At 35.9% G+C, this 22,810-nt stretch overlaps 1 protein-coding gene across 1 annotated transcript in view; it reads left to right on the top strand.

Moving 5' to 3' along the window:
• LOC148944530 (TBC1 domain family member 2B-like) overlaps positions 1-22,067 on the top strand; it is a 79,932-nt gene extending 57,865 nt beyond the window's left edge. The window contains exons 11-13 of the mRNA XM_089099951.1: positions 223-357; positions 7,945-8,022; positions 18,668-22,067. Of these exons, the coding sequence (XP_088956077.1) occupies positions 223-357; positions 7,945-8,022; positions 18,668-18,775 (321 nt within the window). The 3' untranslated portion in view covers positions 18,776-22,067. The remainder of the gene's footprint in view (positions 1-222; positions 358-7,944; positions 8,023-18,667) is intronic.
• The last annotated feature ends 743 nt before the right edge of the window (positions 22,068-22,810 follow it).

Here is a 22,810-nt window from a genome sequence, read left to right as displayed (position 1 = left end):
AAATACGCCAGTCACTGACAGAGCCTGTCATTGTCATTAATGCATATGAGGTGACCTGAAAAAATAGTGTTTTTCATAATGTTATTGCTTCTAAAGCTTAAAATTTTGCACAGAGTTGCATAACCTGTGTTTTCCTTTTTTTGGCGTCCTAATCGCCTAAAATAAAGAAATTTGCCGTCAAAACCGCGTGCCATTCGGGTTTTAATTTCATTTTTAACTCAGGTTTTACTTCGTTATGCTCTCGCTCTATTTAAATTCTGTGAAGAAGAAGTATTAAAATGTGAAGATGCTGGATCAAGCCTTGAATGCTTACAACGCACTGCCAATACTGTACTTGATGCAGATCAGTTAGCCCAGGTAAATAATAAGAGGTCTCTACTTTTTACTCGTTTTTCTTTTTATTTTGTTTCTCACAAATTCCACTCATTTTATAATTGACATTGCTCTTAATTCTTCCCACTTCATGCTCCAAGGTTTGCCCTATAAGTTTTTATATTTTCGCATAATTCTAGGCTCGTTATTTTACCAAAACCTGGGGGGGGAGGGGTAGACCAATTTTCCGTCCCACAGGCCAGTCACTTGATGGAAAAATCCTGGCAGGGATGGGAACAAGGTCGTACCCAGGGGAGGCTACCGGGCTTGAGCCCTCATCCCCCTCCGAAATATTTTTTTAACTTGTCAAAAAGTGAAAAAAATTCATATAAACAAATTTTTAATGGGTTTTGTACAGTTGTAATCGTAACCCCCCCCCCTGAAAAAAGATCCTGGATACGCCCTTGGGCGCGAATTCCAGTCATCTTTATTTAGTGACAGGCTAGTGCTCCACTCACAGGTAAAATCCAAATTTTTTCAATTACCGTGAAACTGTATTTCTACAAACTGTAGAAAAAGTAGATAAGTGGACTAAGTAGATAAAGACACTAAACATGGGGGTAACATCTCTTTTCTAATTTAGCAAAATGATCTATTATCATTTTGACCAGTCAAGTTCAAGCATTCATGCAGTTTACACCTCTTATTTTCTGAGAGGATTATCTGTTGAAAAAACCGGTTTTTGGTTATATTGACTGTCAGGCTGTGTGATTGAACTATTTCATTTGGATTGAATTATTTCATTTGGATAATTAGAAGGCGTTTATTGGAACGTGGTGGGCGACTTTAAAAAGCCCCCCTTGCGGGTAAATCTTTGTTTTGCGACTTTGCATTGAGATTTGATTACGCTTGGGTCTACGATGGCTGAAAGTGAAAAAATTATTTTGAATCCGTTACTGAAATGTGTTACGAGAGCACTTACAGATGGAATAAAATTGGACTGTATCGTAAAAGCGTGTGTTGCTTTCTATACACATGAAGATGTTATAAAGGCAAAGTGAATCCTTCATACTGAGTTGAATATTACGAATCGTCTTGTGACCTACTCTAAAGATGAAGACAATATCATTGAAATGTGGAAACTTCTAGTTGCAGCTGCGAAAAATAATGTGAGCATGCCAAAATTTGTCATCTTTAACCCCTGCTCGCTTCCCATCATCGGAGATGCGGTGAATGCAACAGTTACTGCCAAAGTAAATGAACTCTCTCGGAAGCTTGATAATTTTTTAGCTACCCAGTCCGCTCCAGCCGTCAGTACTTTCACAAGCAGTCGTAGCGCACCTGAAACGTCGAACCCCAAAGATCCTTCCTATTCTGTTGTCGTGAAAAATCCCCTCGAGGAACTCAATGGCCCAAATGACCGGAAAGCTTTCATAGATAGTTTCTGTGAAAATGAAAATCACATTGGCGAACTTCGCAAATCTGCAAACGAATGGAAGCTTGTGGTCAGGTCGAAAGCTGCAGCAATGAAAATCGTTGAGAAAGCGAAATTTTACAAGCCCGACCTCAAAACAGCTGTTCGAGAACCCCTGCACATAGCTGTGCTTCGAAATGTCCCTGAGGATATAAACTGTAAGGGACTAAAAATCTAATCCCGAATAGTACGAAGACAGAACAATGTTGAAAATCCCCTTCTTTCAAAGTGTATTTTGACACTATCAGTGAGCTCCAACAATTTCTGAGTGTTTCGGTGATTATCGGCTACGAGCGTCTACCTGCTGATCCGTTAAGTTATTGCCAAGATGATACTATAACTGTCACAAAATCGGTCACCTCGCTTCCCAGTGTACGGCTGAACCTTTATGCTCTAGATGTGCCTCAAATGAACATCGTTCTACGCGAGATGAACCATGCAGACAGCCGACATTCTGTATTGAATGCAAAATTGGCAGTTACACGTGTTACAGTGTAAAATGTCCCTCAAACAGTAATCCACAGAAGAAATGACATCTGAAGCGTCTGCAGTTAAATGTTTATCGTGGAACATTAGTGGCTCGTTCGCGAATAAAATTCCGATCTTAGATGTTGTATTTGAGCAAAATGAAGTTGTCTGTTTACAAGAACATTTCGCCACAAGCCGCAGTAAAAGTATTCTTAGTTTTAATAGTTCAGTATCGGTTTCTTCAGTTTCAGCGAACCAGCTAACTGGAAAAGGGCGACCCTCCGGTGGTATTGCCACTTTCGTTCGTTCGACTCTAAGATCTATTGTATTTGAAGTCAATGATAATTTTCTGGCGATTCGTGTTGAGGGCTGTGTTTTTATTAACATATTTGCCTACAAATTACCATGATGATTGTTTGGAGCGTGCTTTTACTTATTCTAGTGATAAACCGGCCAGTGTATTGACCGTATTAGATCCTTAAGCCTTCAATGCATATTAGTTTGTGACTTCAATTGCGATTTGAATGAACCGCTCTTATCTAGGTCTTTACGTTCTACGTTGTTGCTTAGTATTTTTGGGCGCTCCATATCGTTGCATATGCACTCCTGGATGCACACAAGTCAGGAGAAAGCCTAGCGATCGGGGGCTTAGACCTGCAGAGTGCGTTTGATTCATTGATTCATGCGCTTATGTTGCTAAATTCAGCTAAAAGAAGAGTGAACTCAAATATCATCCGGGATTTCCGTGATCTTTACTCTCGCCTTCGCGTGCGACTCAAGCTCCCTCCCGATAAAGGCCTTCCGCCAGCCCCACGGTCAGCTTTGATACCAGTCCGTAAAGGTGCCCGTCACGGGGCAATTTTATCCCCCAATTTCTTCAACAATTACATTGTTGAGCCTCAAGACAGCTGTCCTTCATCATGCATTCTCAGTTCCATTGACATCTCCCTAGTATGCTATACTGATGACACGCTGAATCTCAGCCGGACGCTTAACCGCCTTTCAGAAATATTCTCATGTCTGCAGTCCAATTACGAGAAAGTCTGTCTGAGATTGAACTCCCAAAAGTCGGAAGTCTTGCTTTACAATTGGAAGAATTACCCTCCTACTAATATCACACTAGGTGATTGCTCAGTAAAACCAGTTGATAAAATAGTATATCTGGGGCTGCCAATAGGTACCTCATTACAGCATACCCGCTCCCTCCTGATCTTGAACGGCAAATTTCCAGCTCCTATGCTTTGTTCGTTAAATCCACTCTGAGATTTAACCGTCCACTACTGGCAAGTATTTACAACGCTACCACTCTGCCACATATATTATATGTGACCCCTTTCAGGAAATTATTGGCAAACTGTGAAAAGTCTAAGCTCCGCTCTTTGTTTGTCCGTTTTACCAAGTACCTACAAAAATTGCCAGCTTGAACAAAAATAGTTTTCTAATTCTACGGCATAACCTAGCTGACCCAAATCTAGCTGTTGAGACAATTATTAGCCGGCAAAAAACAAAACCAGCAATTCTAAAGCACGAGTGGGTAAGTTTGCTTGTTTAATTTTCCCTCTTGTTTCCCCTTTTTTTTCTTTTTTTTTCTTTTTTTTTCCTTTCAGAAGTTGTTGTCCTTGTTGCTATTTTCGAAGAAGTTGTTGTTTCTGTTGTAATTTTTGAGTATGTTATGTTTCTGTTTCCTCTTTTCGTATTGTTTTGTATACTATTTAAGAAGTTGTTGCTTTTGTTGTTATTTTCTTTTTGTTTCCTCTTCTCGCGTTTTTGTATACTCTGTCATTGTACATTTATTGTATACGACGGGCTTTCAATATATTATTATTATTATTATTATTATTATAGGCTATGACAGTACATTGCTAACCCTTTCATCATCACAGGTCGTGCGTAAATATTTTAATTACATGTTTCATCGCGTTGAACAAATTCATGTTAGTCACTGAAGTCGCCGGAAGAGTAATAGTAATATCACTAATTTTATTAAGTTCGCCAAATACCGTCAGCTGCCTGGGCAGCTCGAACCAAACTTGAAAATATTGGGTGGGCGAATCGACATTGATTGAAAAAGTTACTTAGCTGCCTTAGCTTGCGAGGAAAGGACTAGATTGTCCATGCCAAACATTGGATAGAAACTACTCAAATTTTATATTTTTTTGTCTAAAAGAAAATCTGGTGGTTCTGGGATCAGCGAAGACAAACTTTCATAGAGGTTGGTGTATTCCGCAAAGCGCAAGCCAATTTCGCCGATGAAGAAGAGAGAAAACTAACTTTGTTACTCCGGTGGTCAGGACTACTCTCAATGGTCCTTCTCCCCGTGAAGGAGATAACACAGTAATCCATTGGGCTTTAAGAAGGCATGTGTTACCTCGGTCGCTAAGAAGGGTTTTCTTCGGGTGGCATTCCCATTGAAGATGCTATTCGCTGGTGAATAGCAAAATGGTCGTAACTAGCACCCCTAGTCGAAATTTAGATACGAACGGTATCCAACCTTATTTTTATGAGCTTCCTATTGATCTAGTTCGTTTTTTCGCACGATGGCTTTCTGCTGAACAAATTAACAATGCAATTTATAATAAACTTTGGAGGCTAAATTTAAACCAATGAAGGACATTTATTCCACAGAAGTGGCTGAGCTTCTTGTGGTCCCAAAGACGTTGAATTGTAAGCCGTTATACCTATTGAAACATCAAAGACGTACAATCAGTCAACAGGTTTATGTCTCCTTTAAATGAGACATAATTTAAGTGCGATTTGCTAGCATCGGTCAAGAAAACGACTGCCCAACCAACTGCAGCACAGACAGCATGCTCCCCCGAAACAGCCGAGAACAGGGAGAGACAATTAGTAAAGGCCTAATCAGTTGCCTTGCTTTGTTGTTTTAACCGCGTAATTGAAATTTCTGAAGCTGGTTTATAACCATTTTGAATAAAAATCCAGTTTAAATGGTTAGAGTAGTACAAAAAGGTAGGAACTTCGTGTTTGAGTCCCAAGATAAACCTTGGTTACTCCCGAAAAAATAATCTTGGTGACAAGTTGTCGTAACACAGTGGGAAAAGAACGGAAGTATTGTCTTGAATTTTGTCGTAACTGCCGTAGCAGCAAAGAGGAAGGGCAAAAATGTCGTATCCGTTTTTCATTTGACCTTTTGAATTTCATCCAACAGAACCAAAATTCTACCAACAAGTATCCAAGAGTAGCGGATTTTTACTGGCCTTATCAGTTAAGGCCCTTTGCGTCAGCCGCAATTTCACAATCGGTTAGCTGCTGAGAAAGAACACCAAGAGCTTGATTAATTGGTTTGATTCGTAGTTTTATTTTGCAAAATCATATCAGTAGCTTTATCTAGTGTCTACCATGTCTCTCTAACTCTAGAGCCTCTAGGCCAAGTTCTTTTTTAACTCTTGTAGACAATTCATGGCATGCAGGACTTGAGTTTAAAAACACGTAAAGTGACTACACCAATTAAAAAAAATTAAAAAATTTGTTTGTTTCTGTTGATTGATTGGATCAGGACCAAATCCAGCTTATGTGCGTGGCAATGGATGTAGAATGTTTTTGGTGCATGCTGCTGCCTGACTTTGGCTTGTACTCCGTTGAATACACCACTCATTACCGAAGCTCAATCATAACACTGGACCAACGTGTCGACCGCAATTCAATTTGTTCTGAAGAACCAGCTAATTAATGACTTTGATTAGTGAGTTGACATCTAGCTTTTCCATATGGTAGACTTCAAGCGGTTTTTCCCACACCAAGCCACCGATCGTTGTCGTGCGTATGACAAAACCTAGCTGCTCTTTTTCCATACATCTTTGGACTCATCAATAAGAAGTGACTAAAAAGAGCCAATTGGTTCAATGACAAACTTTCAGATTAAAAAAGCAATGCTTTTAATGATCTGATTTTATAATTTCTGTAAACCGTGGTGACCGTATCTACGTTTCAAGCTCTTTCAAAGCTGAGGATCCCTTAACCCCATCAACTCAAATACCTCAACGAAATTTCCCTTTTGATCTCAGTTAGGACTCTCTTTATCACCACGGAATGTTAAGCCCTGCTTCGCTAGAAACCTGGTTACCAGTATTAATAATCAGAAAGACATGTTTTCTATTTTCTGTGACCTCGGCCTTTCTCTGGCTCGAGCATTTAAAGTGACCGAAAGAATGGACCCGGCTGTCACTTTATTAAAGTTGTGCCATGGTACTATACTGTCTTTGTCGCGCCTGCCATCCCCTTGTTGTGGAAATATATTTTTTGTGTCTTTTCATTTCCTTATTCACTATGCACGAAAGGAATTCGCCTGCAGTTTCCTCGAGCTGGATCCTCGCCCCCACCAAAGTGGCGACAACTAAAAAAAGTACTTCGTCTGCTGAGACGGGATATTCAAGCCAGGGAAACTGTAAGAAATAGCCAGCGTTAAAAAATTTATGAAAATGCATATGGTAGAAAAAACTGGTTGAACCTCTAATGTAGCAACTAAGCGAAAAGTTGGACTTGTGAAGGGGGATGGGTTATCAGAACCTGTCTGAGCTGTTATTTCAGCTGCTTCAAAATTAGATCTCGTGTTTATTTGAACTAAATAGGCACTTGCAAACGTAAGTTTTATCCTGGCTCACCGGCAGGTGTTCTAAATCGCTGATACTTCAGCTGACACTTCAGCTGAAAGCTCGATGTTCCTTACAAAAATCCCCCTGAAATCGGTAGTTCAGGGGGTACCTAAGCAAGTTATGTTAATCCTATCGCCCACTCACCCACTAAAATCTGGAACCATGCTATGTTGGACTGTACGTTGAAAATTGTGAACGAAATATTGATAGTTTGTTTTGATTTTTGACCCTATGATTGGGTCTTTTTCCTCTCGGTTGCATTTCTGCAGTTTCAATATTTTATAATTATGATGTTAGTCTTTCTGGCCAATAAGTTTAGATTTATTTCCTCTAGAAAACCAAGATTTTAATGAAAAAAAAAGAAAGAAAAATCGGTTATTCTGTCTATTAATCTTCTCGTACATGCAGGAGTGTCATCACATTTTGCGGTTGATGAAGAAGATAGTATATCATAATATACTTATAGAGCTGTTAGAAAGCTCAAGGACATTAAAAGAATTCCAGTTTTATGGCAAAGATATTTTAAAGAAGTACTTGCTGATATTGTTCGTTTTTCTATCGCAATTGCCGCAATATCGCAATAATAGTTTTACTACTTGAACTTGAATATTTAAGGAGAAGCGATGACTAAATTTCGATTTTGTTTTAACCTAGTCAATACAGGATGCAAAGGTATAAGATAGTTCAACCAAACGGCCTGGAGGGTACCTTTCAAAAATTGACAGTGTTAAAAACTTGGAAATGTACGTAATTAAAAAGAGAAATAAATTTGTCGCATTTCGGTATGAACTGTGGTAATTATAGAGGCATTAACCTCATTTTAGAGAGTCCGCTTATTTTTTAAAGTTCTTTTGTAATTTGAAGCTGATGAGAATTCAACAATTAATATAATTAAATATCAAATATTCGGTTTAATCTCGCGAAGACTATCGTTCCTTCAAAACAACTTGACTGAAAATCATGATGATTGGTCTACAAATTATTAATGCCTAAAACGCTACCATTGTTCCAGTTTCAAATGTAGTTGTTATTATGAAATTATATGTCATGGTGTATTTACCTATTTATCACATTTTATAGATTGCTTTCTGTGAATTGAATCCTTTTTCTCAAAAGATGGTCAACAGTAAAAGGGAAAAACATCTGAAGGCGCTAAAGGTAATTGTAAATTTCATTTTTCTATGCTATTTCATCCATGGATCCATCGTGGCTACCCTTACTTTTGAACCGCCTTTAGCACCGAGTAGAACTCGCTTCTTCACACACTTAAGACATATGTGTTAATCATGCGTGCAAGTTTTGGACATTCTTGTAGGAAGAAAAAACAGATGTTTTTACGGTGTTTTTAGTGTGGTTCCCTGGTATTATCTATAACAAGCCATTAACATAATTTTACTTATATACATTAAAGGTGATATTTATATACATTATTAAGGTAAATTTATATACATTATATACATTATTATACAGGTAAATTTATATACATTAAATTTAAAGGTAATAATTGCCTGGGTAATTAATGAACTCTCGGTATTTTAGTATCTATGGCGCATGCAAAATTACACAAGAAACAAAGCTAAGTGTAAAATACCAGGTGTTTTAAGTCTATATACAAAAGGTGGTTTAAGCACTTTCGTAATACCTAGGGGACAGAAATGCAAATTAACAGTTGCTCAAAATGAAAAAAACTGAACTATCAAATGAGGCAAGAGCAAGAGAACGACCAAAGAAATATAAATTCAAAATGGATGAAAATAAACAATCTAGACGATGAAATGTTACCAGACCAGTCCTAGCAGTTCAGGCAAAGGGCGTTTAAAAAATCTCTGAAGTAATGATACACGAAAGTGAAGAACAAAGAAATATGCGGTTAGAATAGTTGTGACGACAATTACAACGGGTAAAAATGAAAGTGAAGAACAAATAAATATGCGGTTAAAAGATAAGCGTTTGCGAGAATTACAACGAGACAAAAACGAAAGTGATTAACACAGAAATATGCGGTTACAAGACATGGGACTGCGGAGATTAGAAAGAATCAAAAATAAAAGTGAAGAACAAATAAGTATTTGATTATAAGATATGCGACAGCGAGAACAAAGAAAGAAGTGGTTAGAAGATAAGCGGCATTGAGAATTATAAACGACAGCGAGAATCAGAACGTATCAAAAAAGAAAGTGAAGAACAAATAATTATGCGGTCAGCAGGCACACCAAGCGAGTATCTGAACGTGTCAACAATGAAAGTAAAGGACAAAGAATTGTGCAGTTAGCAGACACACGAAAGCGAGTATCAGAGCGTGTCAAAAATGAAAGTGAAGAACAAAGAATTGTGCTGTTAGAAGACAAGTGACAGCAAGAATCAGAGCGGGGAAAAATAAAAGTGAATAAGAGAGAAATATTACGTTAGAAGTACAACGCCATTGCAATCCTCGATGCAAACAAACTGTGGCGCAAAACTCAGTACAGATCTCCAAAGATGCCGTAAACTACGCAAGTATTAATTATAAGTTAATGGAACCCTCCAACGTTGCATGTATTCACTGTATGTATTCCATTTTCCCGATAAAAGAGTGGCAAACAAAGGTAATTCATTTGGAGGTTGCTGCTTGCTTGGTCGAATTTCATTGTCACCTTCGCAATTTCAAAATGAATTGGTTTAGCCTTTTTTAGGACATCACTTACTGTCTAAAGATTTCCACCAGAAAATCCGAAACTTGAACTCATGTTTTCCTTTAGCTTCATTCCACGTAAACGATGATCGAACCATCAATAGTCGTAATATTTTCAGCTTTAAAGTAGTTGGACAAATTTATCATAAAATTAATTTAGCGGCAAGTCCATCGCAAATCTTGAAGGTGATTTTGAACCACCTTTATATGATCAAATGTGCTTTTTAGACCTCAATAAAGCTGTTGAAGAATGCCTTGCACATCCTTTAAATTATGTGACTTCTTGTAACCTAATGGATCTCTTGGAAGAAATATTGCGAGACACAAACAACTATGGCAAAGGTTACTTGAAAATGCGAGAAGTGGAAGATGATGTAAATCAACCTGCTGAAGACATACGGCAATGAGAATCAATATATGAAAGCGTGCTGTATAGTCGTGCCAGGGACCTCCGGTGAATCTGTCGGTCTCCCGGTACTATGTCTTTCAACTAACAATAATTGTGTATGTATTTATTTTTTCTCGAAAAGCAATCTTCCTTTTTTAAAGTTGGCATCCTGATATCTTATGGCATGAAAAAATGATCTAGGTAGGTCACCAATTTCTAGATAGGTCACGAGAAAATTCGCTTAGAGCCTTATTTTTGGAAACAAACCTTTCATTCAAATGCTGTTACACGGCTATCCTCACGTAGGAATTCTATTAAATGAAGACAAAAAATAAACTTATTCGTTTTAAATAAAGATTGCAAAAACATTTTTTTAAACCATTGAAATATTTGAATCGTTTATTAGCCTGGCATGTTAACTTCAAAAAATTAAACTAGAATAAACACAATTTAAAGGGAATAGAATCATATTCTTATTACAGAGTGAAACTATTTTTTTTTTTATTAGCGTTTTTCTAAATGGTTTAAGATAAAAAAAAAAAAAACGCACAGATAAAGACCCAAAAAACTAAAATTTGCAATTATATGCGGGTAGAAGAATTACTATAACGAGGATTCAAACGAATCAAAAACGAAAGTGAAAGAACAAAGAAATGTACGGTTTGAAGACAAGTGACAGCGACAATCAGAATGAATCAGAAACGAAAGTAAAAAACCAAGAGGTAGAAGACAAGCAACAGTGAGAATCAGAGTGAGTCAAAACGAAAGTGAAGAACAAATAAATGTGCGGTTAGAAGACAAGCAACAACAAGAATCAGAACGAATCAAATCGAAAGTGAAGAACAGAGAAATATTAGGTTAAAAGAACAAAGCTGTCGCAGTCATTGACGCCAAGAAGCTATGGCACAAAACCTGTTACAAACATGCAACGATTAACAAGTATTAATTACCACTCACTGGGGCCCTCCAGTATTGCATGTATTCACCGTGATAACCTCCATTTCCCCGAGAAATGAGTAGCAAACGAAGGTGATTTATTTGGAGGCTGCTGCATGTATGGTCGAATTGTATTGCCACCTACACAATTTGCAAATAAATTGGTTTGTCTTTTTTAGGAGGTCACTTGCTCTGCAAAGATTTCCACATCCAAATCTGAAGCTTGAACTTATGTTTCGCTTTAGCTTCATTCAACGTAAGCGAGGATCAAACCATCGATTGTCCTAATGTCTTTAGCTTCAAAGTAGCTAGACAAGTTAATCACAAAACTAATTTAGCGGTCCATCCATCACAAATCACTGAAGGTGATTTTAACCTTCATGTGTCTAAGTTTACTTTTAGACCCCACTGAAGCTGTTGAAGAACGCCTTGCACATCATTTAAATTATAGAATCTCTCGTATCCTAATGGATCTCTTAGAAAAATATTGGGAGACACAAAAAAACTACGTCAAAGGTTATATGAAAATACGAGAAATGGAGGGTGATGTAAATCAACATTCCCAGGGTGGTTGTATTGAACCTAACCTGACGCCATGACATCAAGAAGAATTTCACATTATCTGCGGTTAGAAGACAAGCGACAACAAGAATAAAGATATACAAGCGTGCCAAGCACCAAGGCCTGATGGCCAAGTCTTCTGGCTTCAGGTACTATATATATATATATATATATATATATATATATATATAATATATATATATATATATATATATATATATATATATATATATATATATATATATATATATATATATATATATATATATATATATATATATATATATATATATATATGTATATATATATATATATATTATCACCTATTATATATAGGTGAATTATATATTTACTTGCTCACTTTTTTACTATCGATTGTTTGATTTACTTCCATCCCAATCTATTCAAAGCCTTTTTCTTTACAGTCTCCCAGGAACTTCTCATTTCCCTTAAATCTTTCTTTACGACTTCCTCCTATCTCAGCCGCGGACGACTTGCTTTGCGTTTAGCCCTATACGGTTTGCCGAAAAGGACAATCTTTGGCAATCTGTCATCCTTCATGCTCAGAATCTGCCCTAGCCATCTCCGCCTTTCTCTCATTATAGCCCTAAAAAGTGGGATTGCACCACACTTTTCATATTGCCTATTTTTTGAAATACGGTCAATCAGTCCGGTACCCAAACAATCCGTTGTCAATTCTTCTGGAAAACAGCCAACAAATCTTCCTCCGTTTTTACGAGCGCAAATTCTTCAGAACCATATTTGACCACTGTCATCACTCAAGCTTTGTCACCTCTTCATCTTCACTTATTCCTAGCTTTAGCGACTTCGTGCTCTTAAAATTAATTCTCAAACTTATTTTATCTCCCGGAACTAGCAAAATTTCAAAAATTTCATTCACTTTATTCACACTTCATCTAGGATGCTTAAATCATTGGTATAATCTAAGTCCAGGAAAATTTTTCTTCTCCATTTGATTCTGTGTTCTCCCATTGCCATTCCCGTTCTCCCTAAGATATGTTCCAAGTTATTTTAACTGAAAGTAAGGAGTGCCATTCAAACTTAAAACGAACAGAAATTGTTCCGTATATGAAAGGGGCTTTCCCCTCCTCAACGCATCTCTCTTAACGCTAAAGTTTGACCTCTTTGTCACAACCCTACTTTTTAAAACAATAAAAACTTTAGCGTAAAGAGCGAGGCGTTGAGGGGTGGACAGCCCATTTCATATATGGAATAATTTCTGTTCGTTTTAAGTTTTAATGTCGTTCCTTAGTTTCAGTTAAAAAAAACTTGTTTTTTTTTGTTTTATTTCTGAAGGTTTTTCCACTAATGCAGGCTCGAATTTGGCTCACCATGCATGAAAGATTGAAACAAAATTTGGCGTAAAGAGCAAGGTTTTGAGGATGGCTCAACCCTTCAAATATGGAATAATTTATGTTCGATTTTCAAATAATGCCGGTAAATCTGGGTAACTCTCTATGGAATATACCCCTCCCCCTCACAGAAACTCCTCCATGGAAATTTAATTTAACGCAAAGTGCACCCCCCCCCCCGTCAAATTCCCTCCAAACAGTTCCATCTTCGCTGAGAATTCTCCCTCCCTGTAAAATGCTTGCGGACGATTCAGCCGGAAAAATTCTCCTTAGCGTTCTTTGATTCGAATAAGACTTTAATTTCTAATCGGTTTCTTGATCGCTCCAGAAAGGCCCCCTTCAGTGGAAATTATTTCTCGGAAATCAAAGCACGCGGAAAAAAGCCCCTGGATAATTCCCCAGGAACATCTCTCCATGAAAAATTTGGCAAAGAGAATGTAACACAATTAAAAAGAAATTTCGTGTAGTAATTCTGCCAATTCCCCCCAATGTAACATTTTCCCTTGGAAATTCACCACCCCGAAGTTTCACTCCCCAAGGAAGAGTCTACTTATAGAAACCCATCCCAAGCACAATCTCCCATCGTCAAAAAAAATGTCTGTATACTTCCCAATAACAAATACTACGCGTAAACAATGGACAAACTTACATGCCTCTCCCCACGGACTGTGAGGGGTCATTTAACCTAAAGACACAATTTTTTGATCTTTCAACTATACTGAGCAAAATGGATATCTCAAAATTTTGATCAGATGATTTGGGTAAAAAATGGGCGTGAGGACCTTTTAATTTTCGTTTGAATGCACCCTCCCCCGATCTTCTAGGACCATTATTTTGATACAATCACTCCTGGAAAAAAACAACAACAAATAAACATGCATCCGTGATCTGTCTTCTGGCAAAAATAGCAATATTTCACATTTTTGCAGATAGGAGCTTCAAAGGGTTCTGCAGTAGGATTCTCTGGTACGCTAAATTTTATGGTGCGATTTTCTTTAAGATTCCTTTAATTTTAGGGGGTGCTTCCCCGCTATTTCCAAAATCAGGCAAATTGTCTCAGGCTTGTAATTTTTGATGGGTAGCACTAAACTTGATGAATCTGATATATTTGGAATCAGCATAATAAGCTGATTACTTTTGATTGATATTAAAATTCCTTTTTTAGAGTTTTAGTTACTATTGATCCGAGTCGCTCCTTACTTACAGTTCGTTACCACGAACTGTTTGATAAAGTCCATCAAAATCATCCATATAAATGGGGATAGAATACAACCCTGCTTAACTCGTGATTATATACGAAACCATCCACTAACCTCAATTTCCTACCTTAACCGTAGCAGTGTTGTCAAAGAGTTCGTGGTAACGAACTATAAGTAAGGAGCGACCCGGCTCAATAGTAACCGAAACTCTAAAAAACGGAATTTTGATACCAATACTTACATCAAAATAATCAGGTTTTTATGATGCGTGTTTATTTGTTTTTTTTTTGTTTTTTTTTCCAGGGGTGATCGTATCGACCCAGTGGTCCTAGAAAAACGCGAGAGGGCTCATTCAAACGGAAATTAAAATTTGTATTTCCCTTTTTAAGTGACCAAATAAAATGGAGGGCAACTAGGCCCTCTCCCACGCTCATTTTTTTCCCAAAGTCCCCCGATCAAAATTTTGAGATAGCCATTTTGTTCAGCATGATCGAAAAATAGAATAACTATGTCTTTGAGGATGATTAATCCCGCACAGTCCCCGGGGGAAGGGCTGCAAGTTATGAACTTTTTCCCCATGTTTACATAAAGTATTGGTTGTTGGCAAGTATACAGACGTTTTCAGGGGGGATTTTTTCTGGTAGTGAAGGGATTTTGGGGGTTACTTGGGAGGATCTTTCCATGGAGGAAGTTTTCATGCGGGAAGGGACATTGTTATGAAGGGGGCACCGGATTTCCCAGCATTATTTAAAAAAAAACAATCAGAAACAAAATATAAAAAAAAGTTTTCAACTGAAAAACTTTTCAACTAAAAATTTTCAAACAACAAATCTTAACCAGAACAGAAATTGTTATGTATGTGATCGGATTCGCCCACTAGGAAATACCTCGCTCTTTACGCTAAAGTTTTTTTTTGGTATTTTCATAATAGCTATTTATTCTAATTAACGGCCTTTTTGATTAAGGGGTCGTTCTCAAAGAATTGGAAAAAAATTCCAACTTTAGCGTGAAGAACGAAGTAAGGACTAGGGAGTAAACTGCTTAGTATACGTAATAAAAAATACAAATACAAAAGTTCGTTACGTAAGTTAATTCGTAAGTTACGTATATTTATTACTAATAAAAACGTTCATAAATAAAATTAAACAACTTTCGATAAAACCATTTAGCCAAAAATAGTACAATTAATATGCAAATTTCGTACTAATTATTCATGTACGGTGACCCATAATCAAAACCTTAATTAATTCAAAAACGTTCAGGAATTAAATAAAAAAACAAGTCTTTTTAACTGAAAGTAAGGAGCGACATTAAAACTTAAAACGAACAGAAATTATTCCGTGTATGAAAGGGGCTGTTCCCTCCTCAACGCCTCATTCTTTACGCTAAAGTTTGACTCTTTCTCACAAACTCTATTTTTAAAACAATAAAAATATATACAGAATAATTTCTGTTCATTTTAAGTTTTAATGTCGCTCCTTACTTTCAGTTAAAAAAACTTGTTTTTTTGTTTGTTTTTTTAATATTCGTACACAGCACTAATCATTTTGATGTATTTGCTTGGTATACCATACAAGGATAAGACCTTCGCTAAAGCTCTTCTAATCAGCTTATTTGAATGCTTGCTCATAATCTATAAAGCTGAGAACTAAATGTGTTTGATGACTCAGGCACTTCTCAATTATTAACCTTAGTGAAAATTTGGTCAACACATCCTCTACCCTTCCTAAAATCGCACTGTTCTTCTCTAAAAACATTGTGTACAACATCTTTAAGTCTAAAAAAGTGTCATCATACCAAGTAATTTGTTACCTACATAAGCCAGGCTAATGCCTCTTTAATTACCACACTCACTCTTATAGGGTTTAATTATAATTTTCCTAAAATCAAAATCAATATTGTGTCGACAAGATTTCGACACAATAGTTATTTTTTAGGTCGTACATTCCAAGTTGAAATTTTCATATTCTTTGAATAATTGAAATTATTTTGGTGTCAGGAAAGAATAAAATAGAGCAGCTCTATATTAACAGGCAAACTCTCACAACATAAAACAAATTGCCGAACTTGTTGCTTTCTGTCAGCCAGCCAACATCGTAAATAAAAAAACAAACATAAGTACATGAGTGCAATATTAAAACATAGCCTACAGCGATGAACCCAACTGGCCTGTCAAATAAAATGAGTACAATGAATAAATGAATACACATAAGTATATAAGTACACAAACACAAGTACATAAGTAAAATGTAAGTAAAATAAGTAAAAGTTACTAACGTAAGTAAAACGAATAAAAATGAGTGCACAAGTAAAAACATAAGTACATCATAAAAACATACATCGATGAATCCAACTGGCTTGTAAAAAAAAAAAAAAAAAAAAAAACTTAACACATTAATAGTACGCCTGAGACACCAGCATGACACATTACAATTTTCATTTATTTATAATTTCAACGAACGCTGACACAAAGCTGTTTCTGTAACGCCCAGTTCTTGCATTAATAAGATTTAGAACCGGAATTTTTTGTGCTTTTGATCGGGGTGAACGGGGCTTTTGTGGACAATGAAGGGCTGGGAGTATACGTTGAAAGCGTGGATTGCGACCCAGATTATTCCCGAAATTAGACAAAAGAGTAACACGTCTGGCTGCGAAGGTAGGGAGACGGAAATCCTTGAGGAGGAGAATGTAAGGCACTTTGCCCTGATTATAAATAATTATCAGGGCTCTATTCTGAAGAAATTACACCCTATCGGTCTTTATCACAGAACAACCAAGTGTCATCCTAAGCAATCATACTCAAGCAGTGGACGGATAAGAGATACGTAAAGGCGAAAGATGTTTGCCTTTGGGGATGAAGGTTTTGTAGATAGCTTAAGGAGAGACAGAGATGCACTAGCCTGTTTAACAATAGAGCAAATGTGGGCCTTTCATTTCAAATCGCTATTCAGTAATGGTCCCAACACTAATACAGGACGGAGACTAATACATCTTCTCAGGTCTAAACTGAAGCGTTGAAGCCGGCTTAGAACCTGACAGTAAGAAGTCCCTGGGACCTCCGGTTGAATGGATGCTTTTTGCAATCCTGGACCCATCTTTGTCTCAATATGGTTGAGGGACCAAGCCCAGAAGTATTATCCATTAATCAGAACCCCGTGCGAAGGCCGTGTCGTTTACTAGGCTTTAGTTTCCTTGAGGGTTGTCACTCGTCAAGTAGACCGTTTGATTTCCTTATTTATATTTCTTTCTTTATATTAATTTCCCTGAGAACCAAACGTGTCAAATATTAAGAGTTATAGAATAACTTCATTTTTTCCTTCATTTTTTTTTTACCTGTTTTGCCAGAAAAAAAGAACTGCAATCACTGCTTTTTGGAAAAACTTATCCTTAAAAAATAATAAAGACAATTTGTGAAAACGCAAGAAAGGCAGTTGGAAAGGAACAAAGAGAAGGAATTTGTTTATTCTTTGATTCTAATTAATGAGATATTTTACCATTATACTAAAAATTTTACTTTTTGAAACACTTACAAAAATGAATTGACTGAACTAAAAATAAATGTCGAATTGTGATCATTTAGTACACTCTCCTTGTAACAGGCAAGATTGAACCTCAGTCCCAGACGTATCTAGGCATGACTTTATCCACATTGCTGTCACAAAGTGTTTGATTCATATATTCAGAATACACATTAAATAAGAGGGACAATTAATTCGTTTCTGACAGAAAATAATATCATACTCCAGAGAAGTAACTATCATTGCAATCACGATGTCGCTCTGCACTTTCAATTTAAAATAACCAATTTTGATGCTATTTTGATGTTATTTTTTATTTTCCATTTCTTACAGTTCAACCTCTAAGCTAAGGTTTTCTAATGCTATGCTGAAAGGATATATGAGTGCAACAAATGTGCAACCGATTTTCTTTTAGAATATTTCAACTGGAACTTCTATTCTTTAAAGTAAAGGTTCATCAATGAGCTCTTTTATTCTTGAGATTTTTGTTTTTTTGTTGAAACACTTTTTGTTTCATTCTATTTAGCCTTTTACTCAATTTACAAAACTTAAGCTAAATATTTGGATGTCACGAAGAAAGTAACCTTCACAGAGACGGAATAATTTCTGGTCGTTTTTAATTTTAGTCATTGTATTAACTTGTTTTTGCTAATTTTTTGTTAGAATGAAAATAAAAATAGATATTTGTTCTTACTACTTAAGAAAAGGTACTCTTGCCCATCTTTAATTAAATGTAAAAAATATTTTTTGCTTATAGAGTCCTGTTCAGGGGGCATCAATTACCACGTTCAGGGGGGGGGGCCACGTTCTTGTCCCAGCCCTACAATTGTTTGTCTGTCCTAGATTTTGAAAAACACCTTTGGTTTGTATTTCTGCTGGAAATTATTGATATACCTTTTTTTTATCATAGTGAACTACAAGGAGTGGCTATGGCTGCTTCTTCTCTCCGTGGTGTTAATACTTTTATAATCATACTATTTAATGTCAATCTACACTTAATCAACATTTCTCCAACCAAATCCAATAATATTTATAATATTTTAAGAATTAAATCAATAGAACTCATTTCTATTTTTTCTACCTTTGTGTTATTTGAATTTTTTTTATTTGGAATTAATATGCTAAGGTCTTTGTTTTCAATAGATTTGTCTTTACAGGAGGAAGCTCTGGTTAAAGCGCAGAGTAATACAAGTTGGACAGATGAATCTGACTCAACACTTGGAAATTCCTTAGGGAAACGTACATGGTCGACAGGACCCAGCTAATCAAATAAAAAAAAAAAAAAAAAAAAAAAAAAAAAACGCAGTGAATCTCGCCACATCACGTTTTGTGTTGATATTTCTTTTATCACAGGTTGTTTCATGATGTTCAAGAAGACTCTGTATCTACATTATATGGGAGATTACCTTGGTTATTATTGTGTGTGAAAAGTAACCATGACAACATTTTGGTTTGGAGACCGAATCTATTTTACATTCAAGACAATTGTACATAGTTGCTGATGTTGAAGTTTTTATTTGATTTCTGACGAGTTATTTTAGAAATTAACAGATTGTTTTAATACCTAATTTGCCAGTGACTCTAGGTTTTTGGTGGCATTTATTCAGGGCTACCACTTCTTGAGATCCCCAAGACCTTGGGATTTCTTATATATACATTTTTTTTTCAAACCTGGAAATCTTTTTGCTAGTAAATCTTAGGATATTTCAAAATTCTCAGTGGCAGCCCCGCCTTTATCAGTTAACCTTGTACTGGTGTTTAGTCAATGAAATACAGTTGCTTACCAGCTGTAACCATTCAATTCGATATCTAGTCAAGAACGCCACTCGGGAGTTGACCACCCGTATGAGAATCTTCATGGTTGCAAAATCTAGTATAGAGCAAATATATCTTTCAAGAAAGACCGTCCTATTCTCATGTTAAGGGTGGTTAAGTTGCAGCACTGTACAAAGTATTTGTATCTAGTGTTCTGTAGCCTTGAACAGATTCCGAAGAAAATAGGAAACTTAATAGAAGCGAATTTATGGTGCTTTAGGAAGGCTGCTAGCAATGACTGCAACCGAGCAGAACTTCAAAAACTCAAAAATAATCACACTGATTCTAATCTAAATACACTTGAAGTTCTGGGGTTTATAGAGGGCCAGTTTTTTGCATTCAGCCTGAAATCTACAAAAATGCTCAACACTTGTTCTTAGAGGAAAGAAATTGTAGGAAAATCTCATGTACCCCCTGTCTGTTTTTTTAATGAATTTTTAGAATCTACACTTGGAAAAGGGAACATCTCTTTTATATCTGGAATTAAAATTACCTACTGGAGCATCTCTACCGTCTCTTTCATATCTGGAATTAAAATTACCTACCGGAGCATAAATATGAATGATTTCTCAAATAGTTGGTTGTCCTAAACTAAGACACACTACTTAGATTTTGCAAGCAACCAGACGTAAGTAGCAGTAACAACTGGACTTTTAGCAGGTATTGCAAAACAATAGTCATGTATTATTTTTAGTTGCAATAATTAATTTAAAACAAAACGTCAACCAAAATCAATCATTAGCACACCAAACCGTTGCTTGCGACGGTGTACCACTAACGACAAAATAATTAACTGACCGGAATACGTGCATTGCACGCAACAAATATACACTGAGCGACCGTGTAATGCTATGAGCAATGCTAGGTTTGGAATTGAATTTCGTTTCAGAGGCCAGATTTCACGTCGTCTTTTTTTCTTCTTTTATTTTGTTCTTATACCAAATGGTTAGGCTACTCAGACAGAAGATTTTCTCATTTTTCCAAAAGTAGCCAATATTCACTACTTCTGGTGCTAGTTTTATTGCTCTCTAAATGAAATTATTTAGAAACTGTTTTCTAAATAAAATCAATCTGTCTACAGCTGTCCTTATTTTGATTATAAAATTAGTCTTCTTCTTTTCTTCCTAGTATCAAATTAACATCTTTTGTGCTTTGACAAAAGTAGTGAATGATCATAATTTTCAACTATCCGCGTCTTCAGCTGTTTGTAGTGATCACCAAGATCATCTGTCTCTGCCGTTCCTATGTCTCTGCCGTTCTTGAGCCTGCTCTGTTCAGAAATAAAACGTCATTTAGTTATTTATTCATCCAAAGTATAATTATTAGCTGCGGCGATTCTTCTCTATTAGAAATTCTTTTGAAACAGTCAAACGCTTGTAAGGTAGTTTTATTATAGCTAATGTAGGTTTTTTCCTCATGACTGTGTAGGCTATTTTACCTTGTATATTTGTGTAGTGTATAGCCCGTAATAGAAATCATCTTAGCTGGATGTATATTGATTCCCATATTGATGTACAAAACGTTCAAATTCTGCAGGAGAGCCATCTAACTATGAGGCATAAGAGCTTATCATGAAAATTTGTGAAAAGCATAATGTTTAGGTTTTTTTTTGTTGAATTTGGTTCAATTCAGCCCACAAGTTCGAACACAAGATTCTGTATAAAAGAAGGGGGGTGCAAAAACACTGAAAAAATAAGAGGAATGAAGTTTAAATAATAAAACACTCAAAATATTCCCAAAATTTAGGATTTCGGGGCCATAGCCTTTTCTCCCTTCTGTGTTCAGGCTTGCTCTTCCTTCCTATGTTTATTTTTTCTTGTGTGCTTGAGTGTGAAGAATGTGTATAGCTGCATTTTAGAACGAACTTGATTAAATTTGGGCCTACAAATTTACATAAAAACAGCTTTTTGCAATTTTTTTGTTTTAATTCTCGTTTATTAGAGCATACCCTTGTGACTGTGTAAATTTAAGACTGAATCAGGTGTTTTGACGTTAAAAGCTAAGATTGACTTGATTGACTTGTTAGACTGATTGACAGATTGACTGTTAAACAGTCAGATTGACTTTATAACCGTGATAGAGAAAGTCTACAATTTGAAAATTTTACGGCTGATAAAAATAAAGATTTTTGTTAGAAAATCACACTTATAAAGTCGAGTCCGAGCAAATTCTTTATTGCTATTTGATTAGATTTCAATTAATTTGGAGTCACCTCTCGTCTCTTAAGGACCTTGTGACCATACGTTTATTACTATTTCAATTTCCAGTCATTGAATATCCAGCAATTCAAATATGATTTTACCAACATTGCCACCATCATAAAACTAGTTCAAAGGAATTAGAAATATTCAGCTTTAAATATTTAACCAACGTTTTAAAACATTTGGTTTAAAAAATGTAGTTTCAAAATGGGTTGAACGGTCAATAATAACACATATTTTACCTTTAGATCTGGTTCATCTTTACAAGAATTCCTTCCCCTCCCTCAAATCTTTTGATATATTTTAAAATATCGTTCCATATTTAGAATTTTCATTGACTGTTTCCACTAATTGACTCCATCCCCCAAGATAAGATGTCACGCACCAAGAATTGTCACGTCCTAATCATGTTAAAAGGAATTAATCATGGTAAAAGGAATTGCGCCTATGGTACAATCTGGGGGGGGGGGGGTAAAGGGAGTGTAAAGTAATGTTCTGGTGGAAGACAGTAAATGTCTCGGACAATGAACTTTGACCATTGCACTAATACTACAAAATTTAGGAACGAGTAAAGATTGATAGAACCCTTGTATTGTTTTAATTAAGAAGCATGGGGTGTAATACGGGTCTTTATAAACGTATAATATTTCACGGCTTTTAATCTAGGAGTTAGCAAGCAATAAGAAAAATGAAGTAATGAAAAGATTCAAGTCTTTGTTTTAAGTTAATTCGTTATTTTATTGTTAAGAAGAATTTAAAATAAATTTTTTTTCATCCATTTCTATATTCATTTTTTTGTTTTCATATAGGAACTTTAACATTATCTACGCTGTTGGTTCAAAAAGTTTCTCAAAATATGAGAAAAAAACAAATTGAATCAATTAATTGCATTAGTTTATATATGGTTTTTTTATTTAGAGCAGCACATGATAATGGCAAGACATTAGCCTCTTATCAAAAAGGATAAATCAATTCACTTAAAAAGAAACATCCTAGAAAAGAAACGAACTTAAAAAAAAAAAAAAAAATCAACTTAACCTTACAAAATAAAGACAATCCAAACAGCATTCGTAAATAATGCTAAATGGCGGAAAATGAAAACCACCACTTGTATTCGTATTAAACACTTAGCACTCTACATAATTCTGGACATCTAAAGAGTTGGAAAACACTTTTTCAAAATAATAGTATCCCTGCAGACTTTACAAAACCTATAATAACTATACTCTGCTGAACTATAGACATGGGCAATAGTTTGGTCTTTACTATAACTTGTTGTTCAAG

This window comes from Artemia sp. Qi Xiang Cuo, chromosome 14, assembly GCF_049724085.1.
Source record: "Artemia sp. Qi Xiang Cuo chromosome 14, ASM4972408v1, whole genome shotgun sequence".
Lineage (NCBI taxonomy): Eukaryota > Metazoa > Arthropoda > Branchiopoda > Anostraca > Artemiidae > Artemia > Artemia sp. Qi Xiang Cuo.
The sequence above is the reverse complement of the archived record's forward strand: the minus strand, read 5'-3'. Positions and strand labels throughout refer to the sequence as shown.